General features: G+C 55.4%; 1 protein-coding gene across 28 annotated transcripts in view; it reads left to right on the top strand.

Moving 5' to 3' along the window:
• The first annotated feature begins 727 nt into the window (after window positions 1–727).
• NRXN2 (neurexin 2) overlaps window positions 728–24,250 on the top strand; it is a 102,680-nt gene continuing 79,157 nt past the window's right edge. For all 28 annotated transcript variants that reach the window (XM_081063550.1, XM_081063558.1, XM_081063555.1 and 25 more), the window contains exons 1-3: window positions 728–939; window positions 10,371–11,340; window positions 22,514–22,531. In XM_081063550.1, coding sequence (XP_080919676.1) covers window positions 10,614–11,340; window positions 22,514–22,531 — 745 coding nt within the window. In that variant the 5' untranslated portion in view covers window positions 728–939; window positions 10,371–10,613. The remainder of the gene's footprint in view (window positions 940–10,370; window positions 11,341–22,513; window positions 22,532–24,250) is intronic.

Raw genomic sequence — 24,250 nt, forward strand, 5'->3', positions numbered from 1 at the left:
GGGAATCAGGCATGAAGCTCTGGGATTCCCATGAGGAAGGCTAGGAAACCCCAAGTCCCTAGGTCTACCCTGCCCGCCTCTCTGCCTACCCGTCCCCCACCGCCTCGGTCCTTACCCAGCAAAGACTCCTCAGTTCTAGGGGCAGCAGGGGGCGCTCCGGCGGTGGAAGGCGGAGGCCAGCCTAGGGGCTGGAAAAAGCCCCCAGCAGCCGCGGGCGGGGTCCCCCTTCCCTGGCTCCTTGGAAGCCGGGGCCCTCCCCTGGGCGTAGCCAGGAGAGGGCGCTGCGGCCCGGGGCTCTGCACCGCTCCTGTTTCCTTGGTGTCCCAAGTCGGGGCCCACAGCCTCCCTCCCCTTCAGCTCCTTCCAGTCCTGGGCGCTGCCACATGGGCCCACCGGCCCGGGAATGCGGGTCCCGAGGATCCAACCCAATGGGCGAGAGGCTAGGGCGCCTGGGTTCCCGGAAAAGGCATTGGGGCTAGGTTGGAAATTTGCCTGGGTGGGGACCCGGGCACCAGGGCTAAAGACCGCGAGAGGAGGGGAAGAACTAGGAAGCCCTGGGGCCAGGACGCCTGGGTCCTTCGCGGGGGAGGCAGGTGGGCCTGTGGAGCCGCGGGACTGGCGGCTTCTGTGCCTTTGCATTGGCTGTGCCGCTCGTCCGTTAGAGCAGCATGGTCCAATGCGCGCGTCTGGGGGGCGGGCACTGGTGCTGATGCTGCCGTCAGTCGGTGTTGCAGGGATGCGGCGGCGGGAGCAGCCGCCCTGACTCGCGGAGCATCCTCCTCCGAGCGGCACCGCGGCGGGGCGGGCCGGGACGCGGCGGGGAGCGAGAGAGGCGCGAGGCAGCCGACACCACTGGCACCGGCTCTGCCACCCGCCAGAGACGCGGCGGCCCCGGGGCTCTGGTCCCCACCCTCCAGCTCCTGGACCCTCCAGAACCAGGTGGGGGGGGGGGGCTGCGGCGGAGATGGGCGGGGGGCGGGAGCAGATCGGGGGAGGGGAGCGATCGGAGGGGCGGGGGAGGCAGGAAGGATGGATTGGGGGACGGGGGAGCTACGGCGTTGAGAGGACTGGCTGGGTGACAGAGGAGGCTAAATGGCTGAGGGATTGGGGGTCAGAGCCTCCCTGTGGATGGGGCATTGGCCCTGAGCTGGGGTGAATGGAGAGGGGAAGGGATGGGGCGAGAGGAGGGCTATGAGGGAGGCTCTGAAGAGGGGCTCCCCAATCAGTTCTAGCCCCAAGGGCTGGAAGCATTGCTCTGGCCACAGGGGTTTGGGGAGCTGTTGTGCTCTGAAGGGTCTGCAGGGGAGAAACCAGCGAGGAACTGGGCTTCATGGAAGGAGGAGAGGGGGCTGGAGAGGGGAAAGAGAGTAGTGGAGAGGCAGGGAGCAGGGCTTCACACTGGGGGCACCACTGAGGACCAGGCTTTACTGGGGGATGGTAGCCAAGGAGAGGAGGTTATTGGGAGGGAGCAGAGGGGAAGGTGCCAAGGTGCTTGAGGCAGTGATGGGTCTATGTTGGGAGAGAGCTGGGAAAGATGGGGGGCCTGAGGGAGAGGAGTGGAAGCTTGTGGGGGAAGGTTGGGGGTGATGAGAGAGGGAGACTGGGAAATCAGGAGGGGGCTGTGCTGGGGTGGGAATGCGCTGGGCGGGCGGCGACAGGGTTATGGTCAGAGAGTGCTGCAGGGAGAAGAAGCTGCGGGGCCCTGGGCTTGCTCCCCACCCCCGAAGAGGAGGGGACCTTTTCTCAAGTCCCAGACTCCTCCCCCAGATGAAGGAGACATCTGCCCTGGGTTCTTTGGACTAGGGTATGAGTCCTTAAATCCATGATGGGCGCTTGGAGGCAAAATTGGCTTTCCCTGCCGGTGGGGCAGGTGGTGGCGGGGGCGGGGCTGTTGCTTTCTTTACTCTCAACCCCCACCTGAGTCCTGGGTGAGGGCATTTGGTGCTTCATTGAACCAGCAAGGGCTGGGAGGGATCTGTTTTTTGGTGCCTGGAGGTTAAGGGGGAAGCTGTCCAGACCTGGAGTGATTAAATCAGTCTTAGAGGGTGGGTCTTGACAGTCTTGGGGGCTTCTGTACACCTCTGGTTGTGTATGTGTTGGGGGGGTGGGTGAGTGGATGAGGACCTCCCGTGTATTTTTGCCCCTCCCTCTTGCCCACCTTCCTAGTGTCCGGGTATTCCTTTTGGGGGAGGGTGGACTTTAGGGCTTTGCATTCTCTATCTTCTTCCAGAGAAGTAGTAAGAGAGAAAGGAGACAGAAAGAAGAAAGAGAGGAGGGAGGTCTGCTGGTCTGCTAGCTGAGAGGCCTTCTGTTTCGTGGGTGCTTCAGCCACTCAGGTCTCTAATTCCTGCCTCCAGGGATGCTGGCATTCAAGGCTGGGCTGGATCTTTCTGGGGGCTGGGGGTTCCTTCATTCCTGCTAGAGGAGGTGTTCTCAGACCCACTCTGTCCTTAGATCCACAAGGGTGGGTGGGACCGACCGACTGGCAAGAGGCCTGCAGTCACTGTCATGGGGTGGCTGGGGAGCTCTCTCCAGGAGCCCAGGCCTTTCCTGGCTTCTTGGCCTGGGCTAAATTCACACTTTGGGTTCCTTAGAGGAGGGGGATGGGTTCTAGAGGGGTTATTTGGGACCTCTTTTCCCTGCAGACTCTCAGTCTCTACCCAGGTCCACCCCTCCGCCTTTACCAGTGATATAGATAATCTGACACTGATACGTTCGCTCGGTAGCACCCACCCAGACAGACACCTACACAGGCACACACACCTGCGTACACAATACACCTCCCGGCAGCACGCCGCCTACACTCCCCGCCCAGAGAGACTGCCACCTCCTGCCTAGAGACCTCCCCCAAGCGCCTGCTCTTATGTACATGCTACACACATGGCCCCTACATGCCCCTAGAGGCCCAGCATGGCACTGTTAGCCCTCACCATCAAACACACACAGCCCCCCATCCAACCATTCACCTCTCCAGGTTCCCACGGCCATCTCAGGTACACCTGTACGCTTCTGGACACACCTTCACTCCTTGAGACACACCCTTCCCTTCCAGACACACCATCTCCCACACCCCATGTCCCCAGTGCACATTAGTAAGTACCATGTGCTCATCTCGGTCTTAAGCACTCTGCCCCAGGCCTTTGTGTGGGTAGACGTGTGCATACCAGTGCACACACACACGCATGCTAGCAGCTCTTTTATGCCTTGGCTAACCCCCTCAGCTTCTCTCTCACTTTCACACTCTCTCTCACTTGCTCTCATGTCTCTGGACCCTCAGAAAGCGCCCCCGCCCCAGGCCTGCCTGCTCATCCTGACCATGACCACAATCCCCTCTGGTCTAGCCCAGCTCTCAGCTACACCTGGCCCACCTCAGAACCTTCCCGTTTCTAGGGGCCTCTACCCCAGGACTCACCCTCATGAGCAGGTCCCCACCCTTGCCTGTTGCTGACATCATGTTGTCCATTCATTCCCAGCTCCTGAGCTCAGCCCCTATGGGGACGCCCTGACCACCTGTCTCACATGCCACCAATCCTGCTGCTCCATCTGTTGGGGCGCTCCCTGCCTGGCCCTCTCCACACAGGCAGGCCCATGGGCTCTAAGACTCATTCAAATAATCCCATGTGTGCATGGCACCTTGTCACTTACAAAGCAGTCTCCCCCACTGCCACTGCCACTGTTTAATGTGGTGGGATGGGGTGAGAGTGAGGCTTCATGGGCTCAGCTCTGCCTCTCAGTGGGCCTCAGTTTCCTCATCTGTGAAATGGGGGTCCTCATACCTACCTCATGGGTTCTTTTGAGGACTAGATGAGATGGTTTGACAGTAATAATGGTAATAACAACTGCATTTATTGTAGACCTGCTGTGAGCCCGGCTCTGTGCTCAACCCTCTGTGAACTTTACTTTGTCCGATATATTTGTCAGGCACATAGGAAGCCCCCAGTAAACGGCAGCTCTGTCCATCATTATTATTATTACCTTCCACACATACGTGCACACACCTGTCATGGATAGCACATTCCCAGGCACCTCACGATTACTCACAAGGCCGCCCCTGGAAGCCATCTGTCCCCTCTGCATGGCTGGGGTGTACCCCCCCAGGTCGGCATCCCCCAGCTGTGCACAGCACAGGCGTGGGTATGGGGTGAGCTCACCACTCCCACTGCCTCCCTCCAAGCCCCTAGGCACTTGTGCTCCAGCCCCCTCTCCGCCGTGTCGTTCACTTGCACTGTGGTCCCCAACCCACCCATCTCCTCAGCCCCACACACTTGGCAACAGACTCATCATGCACACTTTGAGCTGCCATCTCTTGTGCCCAGCCTTCTTCGTGCTTCTCTCCATGGACACAAAGTCGTGCTTGGGGTGAGGGGAGCCATGAGCCCAGCCCACGAGCCTTCAGACCTTTTCGTCCCTTCTCCCATCTTCTTAGGCAAGCGGAGGAGTCCAGCAGATTGGAGAAGGGACCAGGGGGAGAAATCTGAGTCCCAGGTCTGCTACTTACAAGCTGTGTGACCTTGGGGCGGGGAGTCCTTTCTCCTCTCTGAGTGTCAGTTTCCCCATCTGCAAAAAGGGTCAGTGATGAAACCTACCTGGCTTACTTCCCTCACCGGGCCCTGGTGAGAATCAAAGGGTACATGAGATCCATGGAGGTTTGCAGACTGTAAAATGCTAAGATGAGGAATTTAAAAAGTAATCACGAATACAACACATACTTTTCCACTTCAGTCTATGCTAGACACTGCTCTATGTGCTTTATATATATTAACTCTTAATTTGGACAACACCACTATTACCTCTATTTTACACATAAGGAAACTATGGCCCATAGAAGCTAAGTAACTTGCCCAAGGTCACACAGCTATTATGTTGGTGCAAAAGTAACTGCGGTTTTTGCAATTATTAACCTTTTAAACCGCAATCACTTCTGCACCAACCTAATAGTCTCCAGGTCAGTGCCTCTAATGACTGCACTGTCTTGTTTTTGCCCACTGTTGAGGTGGGACTGGACATGGACATGCCGAGGGCCTCCGTGTCTCTTCTAGGTCATGAGGGCTGGCAGGAGGGAGCAGGAGGGGGAGGTGAGAATGGTTTGCAGCCCACCAACCCTGCCTAAGGTAGTTTAGAGAGGACAGGGGACCCTTCCAAGAACACATTCTGTGACTGGGAGGGACCGCAGGACTCGTTTTTGTCCTCTTCCATATGATTCCAGAGCCCCCTCCCGAGCACCTCTGAGCAGTAGTTGTCTTGCCTCAGCTCACACACCTCCACAGACAGGGAGCTCACCACCCCCCAGAGGCAGCCTACTCCACTGGTGGATGCTTTGGAATGCCAGCAAGTTTCTCTTTATCTTGAGCCAAAATCTCCCTCCTCATAACACGCACTTCTCCCACCTGTCCACGGGCTGCCTTCTGGGGCCACCAGAATGTGTGTAAACCCAGCTCTTCCTCCCTGGCGCCTGGGGGAGGCCCTGCTGTCACACTCCCAGCTGGCATGAGAGGGAGCTGATGTGAGGAGTCAGAGGGAGGCTGGCATTCCTATGGCTCTGTGTGTGTGTGTGTGTGTGTGTGTGTGTGTGTGTGTGTGTTTAGATGTGGCCACAGAGGGGGCTGAGTGGATGCTGAGAGAAGGCCCTGGCCAGGGGCTCTGCCAGGTGAGTATGGACTATCTCACCCTGCATCCATTTGCTCAGTTTGCACTGGTAATATGGGGGCCGAGGCCTTTGGTCAGATGGGAAGGTCCAGGTCTGGAATAGTAGGTACAGTGGAAAGCATCTAGAATGGACGGCCAGTGACCTTAGTTTTACTCTTGCTCTGCTGTGTGGCCCTGGGTCAGTCCCTGCTCCTCTCTGGGACTCAGTTTCCACCTCAGAAAAAATGCGAGGAATGAACTTTATGAGCTCGGAGTCTGCGTCTTTCAGTCCTAGGGGCGAACTCAGCGCCTACGGGGTCTACATAGGCCCTGGCCCTGTAAAGGCCAGATCAGAGAAGGGTGCGCTCTGAGCCCCACACTGCCATGTGGCCCGTGGCCAGTCCGGGGCAGGAGAAAGGCCACAGACATGGGAGCCAGCAACCCCTTACCTGCACTCGCACTTGGGCAAATGAATTCATCGTTCTAAGTGCAGGGTCCTGCTGACAAGTCTGGGGTGACACAAATACCTCCTGGAACTAGAGGATTAAATAAGACAAGGCACAGGGTGGTCCAGCCTGGCGCGTGACACACAGTGTGGAGTCTAGAAGTTGCAGCCCAGGTGCCATGGTAGCACTGGCCTGGCTGTGGGAAGATGAGAAGGAGGTTGTCATCCTAGGAGGACCCAGAAATAGTCTGTGGGAGAGGATTCGGTGGGGAAGAGAGTAGGATGAGGTCCTGAGAGCGGCTGAGTCACCCCACCCTAACCTGCCCGGCTCCCATCACCACTGGTTCCAGACTGCCGAGTCCATCTGTGGGTAGGGGGTGCTGGGAGTTGACTGGGTACAGACTCCCAGATTACACTAGAGGTTAGTTCCCTAGAGGAGCCGTGGCTCCAGGCCAGCAGGGATTGCGGTGTGCATGGCAGTGACGTCAGCCAGCAGGCAGGATATCCCAAGGCTGCTCTGGCCAAGTGTCCATGCACTGGCAGTGAGCACTGGAGCTCTGCGTGCGGGGGGTTCCGTTGCACTGCACGAGCCTGGGGAAGTGGCCATTTCCTTGCACAACTCCAGGGGACACCGTCTGCTGGATGTAGTGTAAGGCCGTGGCCCTGGCCCGTGGGGAGGAAATCTGAGGCCGGAGACCTGTGTGTATACCAGGCAGGAGTGGGAAGGATGGAACATCCTAGTTAGAAGGAATCCCCTTGGTGCTGGGTGGTTTGGAGGCTGGATGGGCAGAAGCTTGGTCCTGGGATGGGGGAGTCTGAGGGGAGGGGAAAGGAGCAGTGAAGAGAAGCAGGTTTCCTGGAAACTGTAGGGTGGGGTGGGGTGGAAAGGACCCAGGTGTCTGCTTAGCTCACACGCCTCTTGGGGCTATCTCTGCCTGACAAGCCCAACGGTCTCTGGGTCGCTGGAGAGAGGACCCAGGGAGGGCAAGGGCTTCCTCCTGGCCAGCCCTGCAGCCCCTGTGCCCATGGCACTGAGCCAAGCTGGCCTGTGCTGCAGAGCTGCGGGCTGTGGGGAGAATAAGTAATGAGCATGGAGGGGCTGCAGGCCCAGATCCTGGGCTCGCCCCTCCCAAGAGGCACCCATAAGTTCAGCCTCTGCCCCCACAGCCAGCTCACCGACATGTGCCTGCTCACAGCACCCCCTTCCTTCCTACACTCTCCCTCCACATCTTGGCCTGACTCCCTCCTAGACTCTCACTCAGTTTGCTGCCACACCCAGTCAGGGAACATTTCTGGCTCCCAGGACCCAGGCCTCGGCTTCCCAGCCTCTGGAGGCCGCCCCACAGTCCTTCACTCTGTCCTCTGCCAACTTCCTGAACGAGGGAGACCCTGCCTGTAGGCTTTCAGGAAGAACCCCTCTGCCATTTCCTTGGAGGATGGAGGATGTATGAGAGAGGGGCTGGGTTGGGGGATGAGGCAAGGGAACTCATCCCCTCCCTCTCCGGAGGAGCCGAGGGGTAGGTGGATAGCAGCATGAAATCCTATTCCCTCTGCCAGCGGAAATCAATAGCTAATTAATTCCCTCCCCAAAATAGTGTCCGGAGGTTGGGGGGGGGGTGGCCAGGAGAGAGGCTGAGAGAGGCTAGGCCAGACAGACTGAGACCCTGGGGGGGGGAAGGGAGGGAGGCCACTGGCCATCTGGGCTGTGCACCTGCTGGGGTTGCTGACTGCCCCTTCTGGAGAAGGGGGAGAGTTTGGCCTTTCCGTCCCCCACGCCTGAGGGTCCCCCTCCCCTGCCCTGGGCTGGAGTGGGGGTGCACATGTGTGGGGGTAAAGGCGTCAATCAGGCTGGGAGCAGGTGCTGCATTTAATTTGATTGGCTAATTAGCCCGCGCATGTTAATTATCTCCATTACCCAATGAGGAGAGGCAGTGGCAAAGCTATATATAACCCTGATGGTATTTGGAGGGAGAGGGGGCTGCCTGTCTGGATTGCTTCTGCCCCTGCCTGGATTGTCTCTGACCCTGCCTGAGAAGGGGCAGCCCTTGGAGGAGCACTTGAGTCCCTGCTGGAGCCTACAGGATTGGCAGGGCAGCAGTTGGAAGGAGCCAGATGGAAGGATCTGAGAGCTGGACTTTGAGGGTCTTTTAGAGATGGCTACCTAAACACTATCACCAGCTTCCTGAGGACTCTGACCCATCTTCCTTTGCACACCTGTCACTCCAACGATCCCTGCCCTTCTGTGAGTGTCTGCTAGTCCTCTCGCTATGGTTTTTTTAGGGGGGCTCCTAGCTTTTTCTCTTTCCCATCATACTCCAGCTTCCTCCCACATAGCTCTTTTTCCCCCCGAAAGATTTTACTGGGGAAGGGGAACAGGATTTTATTGGGGAACAGTGTGTGCTTCCAGGACTTTTTCCAAGTCAAGTTGTTGTCCTTTCAATCTTGGTTGTGGAGGGCGCAGTTCAGCTCTAGGTCCAGTTGCCATTGTTAGTTGCAGGGGGCTCAGCCCACCATCCCTTGTGGGAGTCAAGGACTCAAACCGGCAACCTTGTGGTTGAGAGGACACGCTCCAAACAACTGAGCCATCGGGAGCTCAGCGGCAGCTCAGCCCTACGTGCCGTATTCAATCTTAGTTAGTTGCAGGGGGCAGAGTCCACCATCCTTTCCTTGCGGGAGTCGAGGAGTCAAACCGGCAACCTTGTCGTTGAGAGTCCACTGGCCCGTGTGGGAATCGGACCGGCAGCCTTCGGCGTTAGGAACTCGGAGCTCCAACCGCCTGAGCCACCGGGTCAGCCCCCCCACATAGCTCTTTGACTCCTTACCATACCTCTCCCACCTCCTCCCTCTCCAAGTCACCCTTTTCCTTTTCTTCTGGTTCTCACCTCTCTGAGCTATGCCTATGGCTGCCCTGCCTTTTGTCTCCTTCGTGGAGATGTTGGAGAGAGATGTGGTTCTATGTCCCAGTTCTCTGCTAACTGGTGGTGTGACCTTGGGTGAGTCCCTAGACCTCTGTGTGGACTTCCCCAGTGGTTAATAGGAATAATGGGACTTCTCAGAGTGATGAAGTAAAATGACATCTGTAAAAATGCCCAGGGTCCAGGGCCTTGACAAATGCTGTTTGAATTTGGAATTTAATTTTCTCTACCTTCTTTTTCCTTTTCTCCCCATCAAGCCACCTTTCTCCTCCATTACTCTTCTGGCTCTGTCACTTTTCATGCAATTCCTCTCCTCCCACTCCCCCCTTCAATTTTTCCCTGTCTCTTCCTAAACTCTGGCCCCTCCCTGCTTCTCTCCCAGACTTCTCCCCACCTCCTTCCCTTCCTCCCTCCCCAAAATAAAATCAATGCAATATTCAAGAGGGTTGTTGGATATAAATAATTACAACTTTGAGTTTAACGAGATGCAAATTCCCCTCCCTGGCATGGGGTATAAATTGCTCTCTGACAGCCCGTTACAAGGGTAATCATTTCAGAAAGGCAATTTTATGCAAATAAGCCTGCTTGCCTCCTGGTGCCTCCCCCCAGCCCTGGGGGTGGTGGTGGTGATGGTGAAACTGAGGGATGAAGAGAACGCAGGTATCAGGCCAGATCTGAGGCTGAATACTGGGAGCTGGAGGTTGAGGGCGATAGACATTCAGGTTTAGGAAGCATCGGGGCTGGTGATCAGTGTGGTTAGGGCCCAGGAAGGGGTGAATGTGGTTTCGGGGGAATTGGGTACATGGAATCAGATGCCTGTGTCCTTGCGTGGATGGAGAGGGCTTCCAGCCTGGATGCCCGGGTCCTGGCTGGCTTCTCTCCCTGTCCCCTTCCCAGCCTGGTTACGCTGTGATACTATTGACGAATTGGCATTTAATTAATCCCAATGAATTATTTAGCAACTTCATTATCAGGAGCTGATGAGAGTTTCGTGGTTGGTGGTGGGAGCTGTGCACAGAGGTTGGGGGGCTCAGAGAAGGGGCTGGGCTCACCAGCTGGAGGAGCTGGCCCTGGTGCTGACAGGAGGCGAGGGTGAGGGCATCTGGGTTGGGCTACTACTGGACTCTAAGGTGATGCCCGTCCACCTGCCCACATCTCAAACCAATAATGCCCCTGGCGAGTGCCACCTCCCCCCAAGTGTTGGGCCCCAGTATTCCCATCCATGGTGGTGTCTTTTGCTCCGGGACCCTCTCCAGGTCAGGGCGGCTCCTCAAGTCCTACAGGGAAACATCTGGGTGCTTACTGGTGTGAAGGGGTAGCTAGACACCAACGGCCTCCTCTCCTCCGAGCCTCTCATTAACTCTTTCCTCTCTCTTTTCCCGCAGGCATCCCTCCCCCATCTTCCGTCGGAGCCCGCAGCAGGGGAGGGGCGCCTCTGCCGCGGCGGGGGGAAGCCGGCACCCGAGCCTCTGCGCGTCTCGCCCCGCGGCCGGGCCCATGGCATTGTGAGCCGGCGAGGGAGCCCCGCTTGGCGCGGGGGGCGCCCGGCCCCCTCCCCGCCCCATGCGCCCGCGGCTCTGAAGCCTGAGCGGGGCCGGGGGGCGGGCGGGGCCGGGGCCGCCGGAGGCATGGCGCCAGGGAGTCCGTGGCGGCCGCCGTCGCCGTCGCTGTTGCTGCTGCTGCTGACGCTGGCGGCGGGCGCGGGCGGCCTGGAGTTCGGCGGCGGCCCCGGGCAGTGGGCTCGCTACGCTCGCTGGGCGGGCGCGGCAAGCAGCGGCGAGCTCAGCTTCAGCCTGCGCACCAACGCCACGCGTGCGCTGCTGCTCTACCTGGACGACGGCGGCGACTGCGACTTCCTGGAGCTGCTGCTGGTGGACGGGCGCCTGCGGCTGCGCTTCACGCTCTCGTGCGCCGAGCCCGCCACGCTGCAGCTGGACACGCCGGTGGCCGACGACCGCTGGCACATGGTGCTGCTGACCCGCGCCGCGCGCCGCACGGCGTTGGCGGTGGACGGCGAGGCCCGCGCTGCCGAGGTGCGCTCGAAACGCCGCGAGATGCAGGTGGCCAGCGACCTGTTTGTGGGCGGCATCCCGCCCGACGTGCGCCTCTCCGCGCTCACGCTCAGCACCGTCAAGTACGAGCCGCCCTTCCGCGGCCTCCTGGCCAACCTGAAGCTGGGCGAGCGGCCCCCAGCGCTGCTCGGCAGCCAAGGCCTGCGCGGCGCTGCCGCGGACCCGCTGTGCGCGCCTGCGCGCAACCCCTGCGCCAACGGCGGCCTGTGCACGGTGCTGGCCCCCGGCGAGGTGGGCTGCGACTGCAGCCAAACGGGCTTCGGCGGCAAGTTCTGCAGCGAAGGTGAGCCGGGGCGCCGCCGCGGGGCGCCTGGGCGCGGGAGGGAGAAGGGGGGGTGCCCGGGGTGTCGAGGCCTGTGAGTGTGTACCAGCACGCGAGGCTTGGGAGGTTTCCCCGTGTGAGGACGCCAGCCCGGAAGAGAGCGCGTGGGAACGGCTAGTGCGCCGTGGAGCCTGTGGATGCGGCAACTTGCTGTGGGTGTGGCCAGTGTGGGCGCGGACCGTGAGGGCCCATTACCCCCCCCCGCCCCCGGAGGGTTCTGTAGCGACCTGTAGATAGGCCTGTGCTGTCCTGTCCTGTGAGGGTCTGGCAGGAAGGTGAAGGTCCGGCGCTTGCGGACCTGTGGGATGGGGCGGGGCCTATGACAGGCAGTGGGTGGGGCCTTGTGGGCGGGGACTTTGGGGCGTAGGGTTGGGGTTCTGGGAGGGAGCCCTGTGTGGCTAGGCGGTGGACAGGGCGGAGGGCGAATGGTCAGCTGGGGGCCGGGGGCGGGGCCTGTGAGAGGCTATGAAGGCCTGGGTTGGACAAGCGTGGGCGGGGCCTGTGAGGGCCGGGGGACCTGGTCGGTCTAGAAAGATGGGACCGGTGCTGCGGGGCGCAGTCTGGGAGGGGCCGCGGGTGAAGGCCTGGAAGTATGACTTCTGGGGCCCAGACGGGACAGGAGGATGGAAGGCCTGGTCGTGAGGGTGGTGGGGGTGGGGAGGAGGGTACCAAGGCGCGTGAGTACGCCAGGGGGGCGGGAACCGAGTGTTTCTTTTTCATCACAGAATCTGCAGAGCCTCTTCAAGAGTGAAATAAAAATGAGAAGGTGGCTGAGGCTACTCAGGCTCATGACTAGGAGTTGACAGATGTGGTGAGGGACAAAAAAAAAAGGCTGTTAGTTTCTTCTGGGTGAGAGACAGGGAGTGGAGGCTTCTGTTTTAAACATCCAGCCCTTACCAGCCTGGGATTTGGGGGGACGAGTGGTCTGGAGAGGTGTTGGTAGGACTATGGAATATGGAATCCAATGTGGAATAGGGGCTTGAAAGAGAGGTTTAAGGGAAGGGGCGATTCTGCCAGCTCCCCAGCTGCAACGGTCAGAGATGGGTGACAATGAGGGGACTAGGTCACGGGTTGCAACCAGGCCTGGGGCAGGCTGTGGTTTTAGTGGGGAAGGAGGAAGGGGGATTCTAAAGCACCTGTTGTTCTTTGGTCTGGCTGAGGAGAGGGGAGAGGTTTCTCATTTCCTTCGTCCCTGATCAGTGGCCGCTGTGTTCCGCAGATATGGGCAGACAGAGGAGCTTTCCTCTCCCGCAGTACCCCTCAAAGCGGTGGGCCACTTAGCAGTTGTGTGTGTGTCTCCCGCGAGAGACTCTTTGGGGTAATGTGTACATATGCATGTGTGTGCCCACAATCTAGTGTGACCCTGGGACTGCACTGGGGATGGGTATCCTCGTGGCTGCCAGCAGGTGGACAGCTCTGGGAGCAGCGGAGTCGGCAGGTTGGCTCATAGTTTGGGAAAGTCTGTACTCTGCACTGTATTTTGATTTTGCCTCTATTGTTGGGGTCGAGGAATGCATGGGAAGGTTTTTGGATTACTTTTGTGGGGTTATTTGTACAAGTTTGTGGGATATGTCGTTAGGAACTGTGTGTATTAGATTAATCTGACGCCTTCTCGACTTTTCCACAAGGAGCTCAGGTGCTCCCTAAACTGTGAAATTGTGTGTCTGTGTGTGTTTGCCTGCATCAAGAGGCCTGTGAGTCTGGCAGTCTGTATATGTATGAATGGGACTGTTTGAATAGTATTAGTGTTTACAGACTGAAGTCCGGTGCCTAGTGCAGAGAGCAGTCCCCAAGTGTAAGAGTGTGTGCACATGTGTAGGGCACCCATGTGCATGTGTTTTAATGGAGAGCTCAGCAAGACTCCTGGACTCTACAAGGAATCTTTCTTTCCAAGACCTTTAACTTAATTCTCTGGTCCCTATGACCCGTCTCCTCCAAGCCTTCCTAAGAAAATAGGACGAACCACTCTTCTAACTTGATGGAAGGGAAATTCAAACTGCAGAGAGGTCATAGTAACTGGTCTATGGTCTCCCTGTGCAGCATTGGGTCTGGGTATATGAAAAATGCACCCAGAGACACTCTGGTCAACCAGAGCCCTTGTATTCATTCTCTGAAAAGATTCATCGGCCAGAGACTCCCAGCAAGCCAAGCAAAGCATGTGCTTCCAAATGAGGGTTGTGTGTCTGAGATGTGTTCAAGTACCTGTGTGGAGAGGGACTGTTTTGTGTATCAGACGTCTGTGTGCTGGATATGTACCAGATAAATATTTGTGTCAGCTCTGTTGGAGCTGTGAGAGGTGGCTATGTGTCTGACCCATTATGTGTGTGTATGTATGTATATGTGTATGTGAGATTCATGAAGAAAAGGGAAAGGGAGATATGAGGTGGGTGTCAGACAGCTGGTAGGGGCAGGCGTGACTCTGTGTGTGTGTGCGCACGTGTGTGTGTAATATCTATTGAGGGAGTGGTGCTTTGTCTGTGATAAAAGGGCAGGGATATTCATCTCTGTATTCCCTGCACCTAATATAGAAACAGACACTTAGTGGGTGTTTGATAAAGATTTGTGGAAAGAAGAAATATTAATACGTATTTGAGAGAATAAAGGCTTGGAGTAAAGCTGCATATGCACATGAAAGTATGCATATGTATATTTTCAGATACATGTGTGGGTGGGCATGGGGGTTGTAAACACTGATTGCATTTGGAGATGATAGGCAAGTGACAGCTCAGAGTCCCCTCCCCACCCCATGACCCCATTCCCTCTCCTTATATTTTTGTGCTTTATTTTCTGGGAATCTTTTGTAATATCCTGTGCTCATTACAGTTTTTCCAGTACATTTTCATCTAGCCAAGGAGGAAAGGAATGGGCTCCTGCCCTTGGGGATTGGGGGTGGGGGAGGAAGACTTTCAGGGGAGCAGGCCAGGCTCCGGATCTCTGAGACAGATCTCGGGGGCCAGAGGCCCTAAACTTCCTTGGAAGTCACAGGCACTTCATTATTATTATTTGCTTCGAGTGGTTCTCAACTTTTTCTGAGATTGAGGACATTTTTAAAAGTCAGGAACTCACAGTACCCCTTCCAAATAGTAGCTATTTTTATATCTGTTTATTGTGAAAATAGATGACTCAAAGCTACTATGAATTCAGGAAAGCTTTTAGATGACTTTGATGTTATATTTGCCATTGTGGTTGCTCAAATTACATTAGAAAAAATAAGTTTAGCTTTATATGCAAGACATACCGATCCGCCTTCAGATCTTTGGTGTGCATATGGATTTGTGGATCTCTTGGAGGCGCCCCTGCCTTCCCAAGTCTGGGCCTACCCATTGGCTGAGAATCTCCATGTTAGGAAATGTGCTTTTTTTCCTCTGGAACGTCTGGCCATAGGTAATTGAGACAGAGCTAAGTATGAGTAACTGAGCATGTGTATTCGCTGCCAATTATCTGCCAAAGCTGGGAAACAGTAGATTGGGATTTTGTAGTGGTTCGCGTGTGAACTTCTCCTCATGTCACTCATGTGTACAGAGAAAGGGCTGACAAGTGATCAAGCAAGAAGGGTGGCAGGTGTGTGGGAGACGTCCAGTGGAGTGGGGACTCCGAGGTATAGGGGGGAGTGTCAGGGATGGATCTTGCTGAGGAGAGAAATACGAAACTAGTGGTAAAGTATATGTTGGCCGGGAGGTGGACACATGTGTCTCGTGTGTGTTTTGTAGGTTTGTTGGTGATTTTATTCAACAGGTAGTTAGCCTCCTGTGGGATAAGGGTCATGTTAGGGTCTGAAGGGGAGAGTCAGAGATGAATAGGGCACTGCTCTGGGAGTTGATTGTGTAGTTGGGGAAGCAGATTAAAAACAATCCAGTGTGTAGTTAAGAGCATAGATTCTCAGCAGTGACCTTGGACTTAAGCTCTCTCTGCCCTGGTTTCCGTATCTGTAAAATGGGGAAAATAATGGTACCTACGTTATAGATTTGTTGTGAGAATGATATTAGCTAATTCTTGTAAGGGGCTTAGAATAGTGCCCAGCACGTAGAAAATGCTCAGTAAATAATAGCAAAAGCACACCACAAAATCGCCTGGTATATGCCCAAAGCAAAGCAGTGAGGCCGTGTGGCTTAGTGATTACACCATGGACTCCTGAGGCTCAGACCCGGGTTTCAATCTGACTTCTCACGACTGGGCCTGTGACATCAGATGAGCATCTAATGTCCAGACTAATTTTTCCTAAATGGGGATAAGCATGTTTATCTCACAGGTTTGTTGTGGGAATTCAGTGAGGGTCTGGTGAGTAAATGGCAGTTACTATTACAAGCAGAGTGCTCTTGGGGTTTTGAAGAAGGGGAGCGTTTATAAGTTGGGGAGATGGGTAACACAAGGCATGCTATTTAAGACTGGCCTTGAGCATTGATTAGCAAGCTTGGTTTGTGGGGGCGGGGGGGTGACTCCAAGCCAAAGAACCAGTAGGAACAAAGGCATGGAATGGGGGAAATGTCCTGTCCACACAGGGGCACCAGATCGTGCAGGGAAAATAGTGGAATCTAAAGCAGGAGAGGCAGGTTGAGGCCAGGTCATGGAATTTTGACTTTCATCATTCAGCCAACATTTATTGGATGCTGACTGTGTACAGAGTGTTGGCAGATGGAGCCACAAAAGAATTTGGAGCAGGTACGTGAATAAGAAGAGCTGTTTCGGAAGCCGGGAGTGAGGTGTAGAATGGATCAGAGGGAGCAGAATTATGCAGAGGAGAAATCGGTTGGGAGATAGTTCAGGAAAGAGTTATTGAGGTCTTGAACTTCGGTTGTCTTGGGGAGAGGCAAGGGAAGGGTGGTGGCAGCAATGGCCGCAGTGGCTGAGAGCCATGGCTGAGACTGAAGCGGTAGGACTCTGCCTCTTGCATGTGGGGGTGGGTGAGGACGGGTCAGAGATGATGAGGTGTCAGGTTTGCACAGTTGGAAGGATGGGGGACGGGTGAAAGGAAAGGGGTACTCGGCGGGTGGAGGGGAGCTGGGTTGGGCCACAGATCGTGCACGTGTTGTGTCGTGGTGTCCCCTAGACAGAGGTATCCAGGCAGGTGGCAATGTGGATCCAGAGCTTTGCGTTGAAGGTGGGGCTGCCGATGGAGACCTGGGAGCCACATGCTGGAGAGAGAGAGTATGTGAAGCTCTGGGCTGGGATGAGGTGGCCAAGGACAAGGTGGAAGACTTCAGAGCAACATCCAGCGGGGAGCAGGAGGGAGAGGAGCAGCCGCAGACATGGCGAAGAAGCAGTTGGAAGAAAGAGAATCAGATGCCCAGGGAGCAAAGCAGGGGGCCCGGCAGCTAATGAGCATTTGCTTGGTGCTTGAACGTTTTATCTCGTGTCATCCTCCTGACCACCACGTGAGATGTAAGAGCTGGGACCTGAACCCTGAGCTGTCCCCAGCGCCTGTTGCCCCCCAGCTTTCTCCGTGCTGCCTCCAAACAGGAGAGCTGTGTCCGTGGATTCCCTGCGTTTGGTTTATTGGGGTGTTTGGGGACAGTGTTTCATCAGAAACCAGTAACTACCCCGAATTCCTCGGGCCACAGCTTCTCCCCTACGCCACTATGTGAGAAGGGTGTTCCTGAATCCTTTACCATGTGCCAGGTACTATTCTAAATGGTACATAAGAACTTCTGTATGTGTTGGTCCAGCCCCGAGAGAGGCCATGGAAATCCATCAGTGAAGTCTCAGTGTTCTGAGCGCTCAGGGAGGAGCTCACTCTGGAAAGCAGGCTGTTCCCTATTGAAACACACAGCTCCCCAACATTGAAAACGTTCGGATGGCAATCTTCCTACATGTTGCACAGCTCTGCGCCTCCCTAAGCATAATATTTGGAATGTGATTTCACCTTTTCCGGGTGACTCAGGATGTCGTGATTCCCCTCAGGTACTTCACTGGACTTGCACCCAGTGCGTGGTTCCTTCGTTGAGGTTTGTCCCTGCTTGAAAGGATGCTTGACTGCTGGATTTTTGAGTTCTTTTATTAGCTTTTTCTAGTTCTCCCACCTCCACCCTTAGGCGGAGTCGTCAGCTAGCAACCCATATCCATCGCGCTCTCTCTCCGTCTGTGAACTTGGAAATGGGCATTCCCAAGCATGTTAGAATTGTGTTTTCACTAACAGGGAGTGGAGTGTGGATAGGGTCTGAGAGGTTCTCCTGTGAGAAAATAACAGTTTTTATTGTGTAGCTGTTACGTCGTCAGTTTTGGCTGCTCAGAACTTTTTCTTTTCTTCCATTCTGGTCTTCATCACTGTCCTCAAGAACGAATCTACGGGAACCCCGTATTTATGTTAAGCAAGACAGTATACCATCTATGCCCTCTGGTTGGGCAGTCAAAACCTATGTGTGTGAAAATTGAGTAAATGGGGTCATGTAGATGAATCTAACATCTAATCCCTGTGGTCCTGACAGTTTCTGCGGTTGCACATGGCTCCCAGCAGAATGGGACCCACTGCTCAAGAGAGCGGTGCAGGGAACGACTGCTGTTAAGACCCCAGAGACGTGGTAGATGCCCCAGGTGGCAGAATGGCTCCGAGCATGGGCTGCCCGCGTTTCCATCACAGCTTTGCTACTTGCTGGCTGTGTGAACTTGGGCAATTAATCACACTGTTCTTCGATGTCCTACGCTGTAAAATGGAGGTTATAATGTTGTTCATGGACTAAATGAGTTAACAAATGGAAATCGTTTACCATGTGCCAGGTACTATTCTAAATGCTCCATAAGTGCTACCGGGATTATTTATCTGAGTGGTCAGGGAGAGCTTCAAGGAGGAGGTGGGAGTTCGCTGGATCTTAAAGGATGACTGAGAGAGATTTGTGGAGGTGGAAAGGAAAGACAAGGCTTTTCCGCCAGGAAACCAGCCTAAATTAGGAGCCTACTGTATTAAGGGGTGTGAGTCAAGTGTATCGGGCGGGTGAGGAGACCAAGAGAGCTGTGCATCACGGGCAATAAAATCAGAACTGTGGATTAAAGGCGACTTCTAGAAGTCTTCACGTCCAGGCCAAGAATGCAGCCCACTGGAAGTTTTAAAGCCAGACAAATTTGGGTTCAGATTTTGACTCTGTCCCTCACCAGCAGTATGAACTTGGACAAGTTTCTTCCACTTCCTGAGCCTTGATTTCCCCTCTCTACAAGAGATTAATAGCAGTACCCATCGATGAGGGGGTAGTGGTGAAGAAATGAAACAGTATGGAAAGAGCCAGTACGTGGAGAGAGGCCAGGCATACTTTAAGTACTCATTACTTGAGAAGTGTTTTTTATTATTCATTCAACAAACATAGTCATGCCTTTTTCTGAGCCAGGAATTGTCCAAGTAGCTAAATAGAGAGAGATGAATGAGACATTGTCCTTGCTCTTGGATGTCTTACAGTCCAGTCAGGAAGCAGAGATGGAAACACAATCGCAAGGCAGATCCGGTAACTGAAATAATAACACAATGTACATATCGAGAGCGGGAACAAAAGAGGGATGGCTTGCTCTTCCTGGGAGGTCACTTCAGAACACAGACGAAGCTGTATTGACCAGGTCTTAAGGCAAGAGTTGACTTTCTCAGGCTGCTGAGGGTGAGAGGAATGAGGATGGGGAAGGGCATTTCAAGCCGAGGGAATAGTATGTACAGAAACGTGGCATATTAGGGAAATGAGAAGAAATTGGGTGTGCCTGGAGCCTGAGTTGTTGCGGGAAAGGAGGTTGGAGGGAAGCATGGTCAGGCTTCGAATGGACTTTCCTGAGAAGATTGGACTTTATCCTGTAGGCACTGGGAAGCCTTGGAGCGTTGTAAGCAGGGTGGTGACTTGGTTCGACCACTTTGGCGGTGGCTGGACTGTGAGTTGCAGGGTGGACGGACTGGCTGTAGGAGGAGATCATTTGAGAGGCTTAATAATGTGCCGAGGAGAGGATCTGACGAGGGTCTGGCCTTGGGGCTGTGCTGATGGTAATGGAGTGATGGAAGGGTTTCTACCGCGTTTCCCCGAAAATAAGACCTACCCCGAAAATCAGCCCCAGTTAAGATCATAAGCCAGATGACGTATTTAGTACATTATGACGATGTTCCAGAAGAAGATGACATGACTCTATTTGAATAAATGTAGATTGTTGTACACGAAAAAATAAGACATCCCTGAAAATATGCCCTAATGCGTCTTCTGGAGCAAAAATTAATATGTATAAGACCCGGTCTTATTTCCGGGGAAACATAGTAGTTTAATTTAGTTTTCAGGGTTTCAGAAAGTGGACCTGATGGACCCGGTGATTGGTATGAAAACGGAGCAAGGCTGGTTTCTGGGCACCTAACCCCACCAGGGAATGCAGGCAGGGGCAGGGGGCTTCTCGGGGAGGGGTTAGGAGGCCCACCGTGGGCCTGTGGAGGGTGAGGAGCCCGTGAGGCACTCAGGTAGAGTTTTTCTGGAGGTGCGTGGATATAAAGGTCGAGAGCACAGAAGAGAGCTTTGTTCCAGAGCCACTGAAAAGCTCTGAGAGTGTGTGCATGTGTGTGTGTGTGCGTTGATCAGAGCGGTACTTGGTCAGGTGTGTCTGGTACCTGTGTCAGGAGAGCCCTGCTGGGGATGGGCAGGGACATCAAGCAGCAGGAGTCTAATGCAGGGGTGAAAGGTGAGGGTGGGGGCTGTGATAACCTTGGAGTGCAGTGGACAAAGGCCAAGGTGGTTCTGTGCCCCTGGGCCAGTGTCCTTTGCTGTCTAAAGGAGATGGAGAAACCCACGGAGCTCGTGCGACGCATGTTGAGGGGCTGGACGGTACCCCTGCTCTCTGAGGCAATCTCTGGGGCCTGGCGAGTGTGGGTCGCATAGTGGGTGCTCAGGGAATGTTGGTTGAAAGCAGCGCTGTTGCCAAAGGCCGGAAAGGCACTTAGTCACAGGGGTGGAGGTGTCCAGAGCGTGGCAGTCGTGGTGGAGTTTGGATGGCGGAGAGCTGCGCCGGTAATTGCTGCGGCCAGGTGAGCATGCAGGACCGGCACCCAGGAAAGAAGCTGGGGCTGCACATACACACAAGTGTGGGGGTCCCTAAGCCATGAAAGCGAGCTGTCACCGAGGAGGGGATAAGAGAGAGGAGTAGGGAGGGCACGGGACTGAGCCTGGAGGGGCCGTGATGGCAGGTGAGGGGCACAGGTGAGTCAGCAGGAAGCCAAGAACAGAGGGGAATGAGTCCCTAGGTGCCACCTCTCTGAAGCCAGGAGAAGGAAACTTGTGCAGGCAGCAAACCAAACTTGATAGTTTCACCTTCCTGAGCGTAGCAGAACCCAGGTTGGTGGCAGGGGGAATGCCTTTTGAAATACCCGCCATATTCTATTGTCTAGAGGTCACCGTGCTTCCTAGTTGTACAGGTGCTGGAGAGATGGCTGTGCTGACCGGGACCTTCGCACACTGAGGCCAAAGAAATTTGACGTAGGCTGCTCGTGAGAGCCTCAGGGTTTTCCCGAGGGCCTCTTCCACTAGCCAGGCCCCCCAAATGGAATGTGATTCAATTTCAGAAAACCATTGTATACACAGCTTTTGGGGGGACGCAGCTCTCAGGTAAACGAAACTCTGTGTTGTATAGGTGTATGGTTGTAGCACCTGTAGATAGGTAGAGGCTTGTGTGTGTAGGTTTAGAAAATGGGAGAGAGACAGACAGAGAGGAAAGAAGGGCGCTGTGTTCCTCTCAGGGTGTGTGTCTTTCGCCACCGGAGGACGTGTGCGGTGGTGGCGGCGGCGGTGTGTGTATTTACGCTCTGTGTTAGATCACTGCAGGTATTGACCCTGCATTTAGCCTGAGTGTATGTGTATCATGGGGAGGCATAAAGTATGATAAATCACAGTGTGTGTTTCTGGACTAATGCTAACCCCGAAGAGTGATTGCGCAAATAACAAAATGAGGTTGGAGGCAGGAGGACAGGGTGTGTGCTTGCAGGCCTGCGTGAGTACGAGCAGCTGCTGGTGTGTACGCACGTGTGTCGTGGGGCCCCCATGCATGTATGTGTGTGGGTTTCCCCACTGGGTCTGTATGTTTGTAGGATGTACTGTTTCTCTTCCCGCCTGTTGTTTCTCTAAAGGCTCCCAGTGGGTAGGCGTGTCGGAAACGTTTGGAGAGGGGTGACTTGGGGCCCTCACAAAGCAGGCCAGAGCCCAGCCTGCGCCCGGAGTCGTAGCTTACTGGAAGAAACTGCCTCCATCCTGTCTTCCTTCTGGCTCTCTCTTGACCCCTTTGGCGAGCCCCAGGCCTAGGCCCAGGCTGGCCCCACTAGGTGAGGGCTAACTGCCCAAAGGCTGTAGCTTGGGCCCAGTCTGGCCCACTGAATTTTGACCCCCTGCCACCACTGAAGTGGCCCATCCAGTCTGGGGGCCCCTGGTCTCACTCAACTGTTAAGAAAGCATTTATCATAGAATCACAGAACCAGAGCCAGAGGGACCTCGGAAACGATCTAGTCTACCCCTCTCACTTTTGTGGAAGACGGACTGGGGGCTCAGAGAGGTTAAGTGACTGGGATGGGAGTCACACAGCACCTTGAGGCAGAACTGTGTTTTCTGATTTGTACACTCATGACTTTTCCGCCCTGAGTGGGTGGGGGGTGGGGCGTGGTTGGGTCCTGTCTACAAAGGCTTCCGGTGTGAGTTGTGTGAGATTAAAAGTGTCTCTAGATCGATAAGTGCCTATGTGTGTCAGTGTGTCACTGAGCATGAGTGTGTCTCGGGTAAGCCCCGGGTAAGCGTGTCCCCATCTGTCTCAGAGACGCACTGGAATGCAGGGGAGGAGCATGCCTGGGAGAGTCAGGGTGCCTGACTGCCGCTCCTGGCTCTGCCTCCGATTCTCCATGTGACCTTGAGTGCTCACTTCCCTCCCCTGGGCCTCAGTTTCCTGAAATGTAACATGAGGCTTGGGTCCTCCCGGACTGTGATTGTGTGACCCAGTATGTGAGGCACTGATTCAGGAAATGCCTCTCTCTCTGCCTTGTCCCCAGCAGAGCTGTTCAGACTGGGGGACTCGTGTCAGGGCCTGGGTGGGCTCCACTCGGGGACCCTGAACCCATCACGCCCCTTGGAGCCCTGACCTTGGTACCTTCGCTAATTGCCTTCCTTTTTTCTCCTTCTCTCTGCCTCACCCCTTCCTGAACCTCGCTGGCCTGTAGAGGAGCACCCCATGGAAGGTGAGTGATGCCTTTTGGTCACTGGGGTGGCGGATCAGTCACTGTGGGGTCTTATGATGTGAGGGGGTGTCGTTGGCCACCTGTCGGCTCCCTCCCCTGCCCATGCCCAGGGAAGGATGTCTGGGTGTCCTCTTGGTGGCTTTGGCCCCACCTCTGGCCTATTCCTTCTTCTGGTTTGCTGGGGAGAACTGCCAGGCAGAGGGCATTCCCTTCTACCTGCCCGTCCACAGTGCCAGCCTGCCCACTGGCTTTTCTTCTTCTGTAGGGAGAAATGGGGAGTGGGAGTGGATGGTTCTGAAATGCCCAGAAGTGAGTGAGGAGACACAGTTTGGCCCAGCTGAGGAAGCCGAGGAAAGCTATGCTGCCGGGCTGGGGCGGGGCTTGGGTGGAATCCCCTCTGGGGTCTGGAGAGCAGGCAGTGGGTGGGGGCCAGTGCCCTGCTCAGGGGCTGTGGGTAAGTGGCAGCTTGTCCGCTCTGACTGTCACTTGTAGCAGGCGCCTGGCCGCTGGCCCACGGGCCGGTGGGTAGGGGTGGTCCATTTCTTCCTTCAGCTCAGGACAAGGGCAAGGGGGGGCATGCCTCTCTTTGGGGTCTCTCTGTCCATTCTTTCCCTGCCTTCTCTTTCTTTTGCCTTTTCTCCCGTGCTGGTTTTTCTGCAGGGCTTTGTCCCCAGATCTCTTTTTCTGTCTTGTTTCTGTCCTTCCCCAGGCTCTGTCTGGGCTCCTGTCATTCTCTGAAGCTTCCCCCTCGGTTTGGTTTACCCTGCTTCTTTTCCTCCTCTGGGATAGACTAGATCAGGGAGAGGGAAGACAGTCGGATGGTTCAGACTTGGAGGCGGGGTTGCAGGTGAGCTCACAGGGGCACCTTGGAGAAGGCAGGCAGCAGGGTGGGCGGGAGATGGGACCCAGTCAAACCTGCCCACGTTCTCTTCCTGCAGCAGCAAGTGGGAGAGGAAGGGATAGAGGTAGCCCTGGGCTGGCAGCTGCCTGGGCCTGGTCTCTGCCCCGGGAGGAGCGGGGGAGAGCACTCAGGATGCAGGAGGCCTGGGAATCAAATAAGAGAGGGGCACTTGGCCTGAGTGTGGGGCTGGGATCCATTTCTCCTTGTGTCCACGGTTTGGTTGGTCTCTTCTCTGTAGATGTCCTCAGGTCCCCTGGTCCTGGCATGCAGGCACCGAGGTGTGTGTGTGTGTATGTGTGTATGTGCGTGCACGCATGCGGCTCTGCTGCTGTCTGTGTTGTGTGCCTCTGTGCGCATCTGTACACGTCGGCTGTGTACAGGCTTCCGACTGTGTGTGAAGGTGTGTGCGCCTCCGTCGCCGTGCCCTCTGTGCGCGGCCCACATCGCTGTGCCCCGTAGGAGTGTCTGCATCTCCGTGTGTCAGTGTTTACCTCCGTGCGTGTGAGAGAAAGAGTCTGCATGTCTGGGTGGACGCAGCCTTCTGACGGCTGGAGATAAGATTTAGTGCTGATGTGACTTTTACTTGCTCTTGATGTCATGTCTCCTCCGGAACAAAGGGAGAGATGAAGGGAGGAAGAGAGGGGAAAAAGTGTGGAGGAGAGAGGCTTGGGGGGAGAGAGGAGGGGACAGATAGACCGGAGGAAGGAGAGGGGTAAGTAGAGGTGGGGAGAAGGGAGAGGAGGGAGGAGAGAAATGGGGAGGGAAACAGCCAGGCCAAGAGAAGTGAGCAGGAGGGCTGCTGGGGGGAGAAGTGGGAG

The sequence above is a fragment of the Rhinolophus hipposideros genome (genome assembly GCF_964194185.1).
Source record: "Rhinolophus hipposideros genome assembly, chromosome: 10".
NCBI lineage: Eukaryota > Metazoa > Chordata > Mammalia > Chiroptera > Rhinolophidae > Rhinolophus > Rhinolophus hipposideros.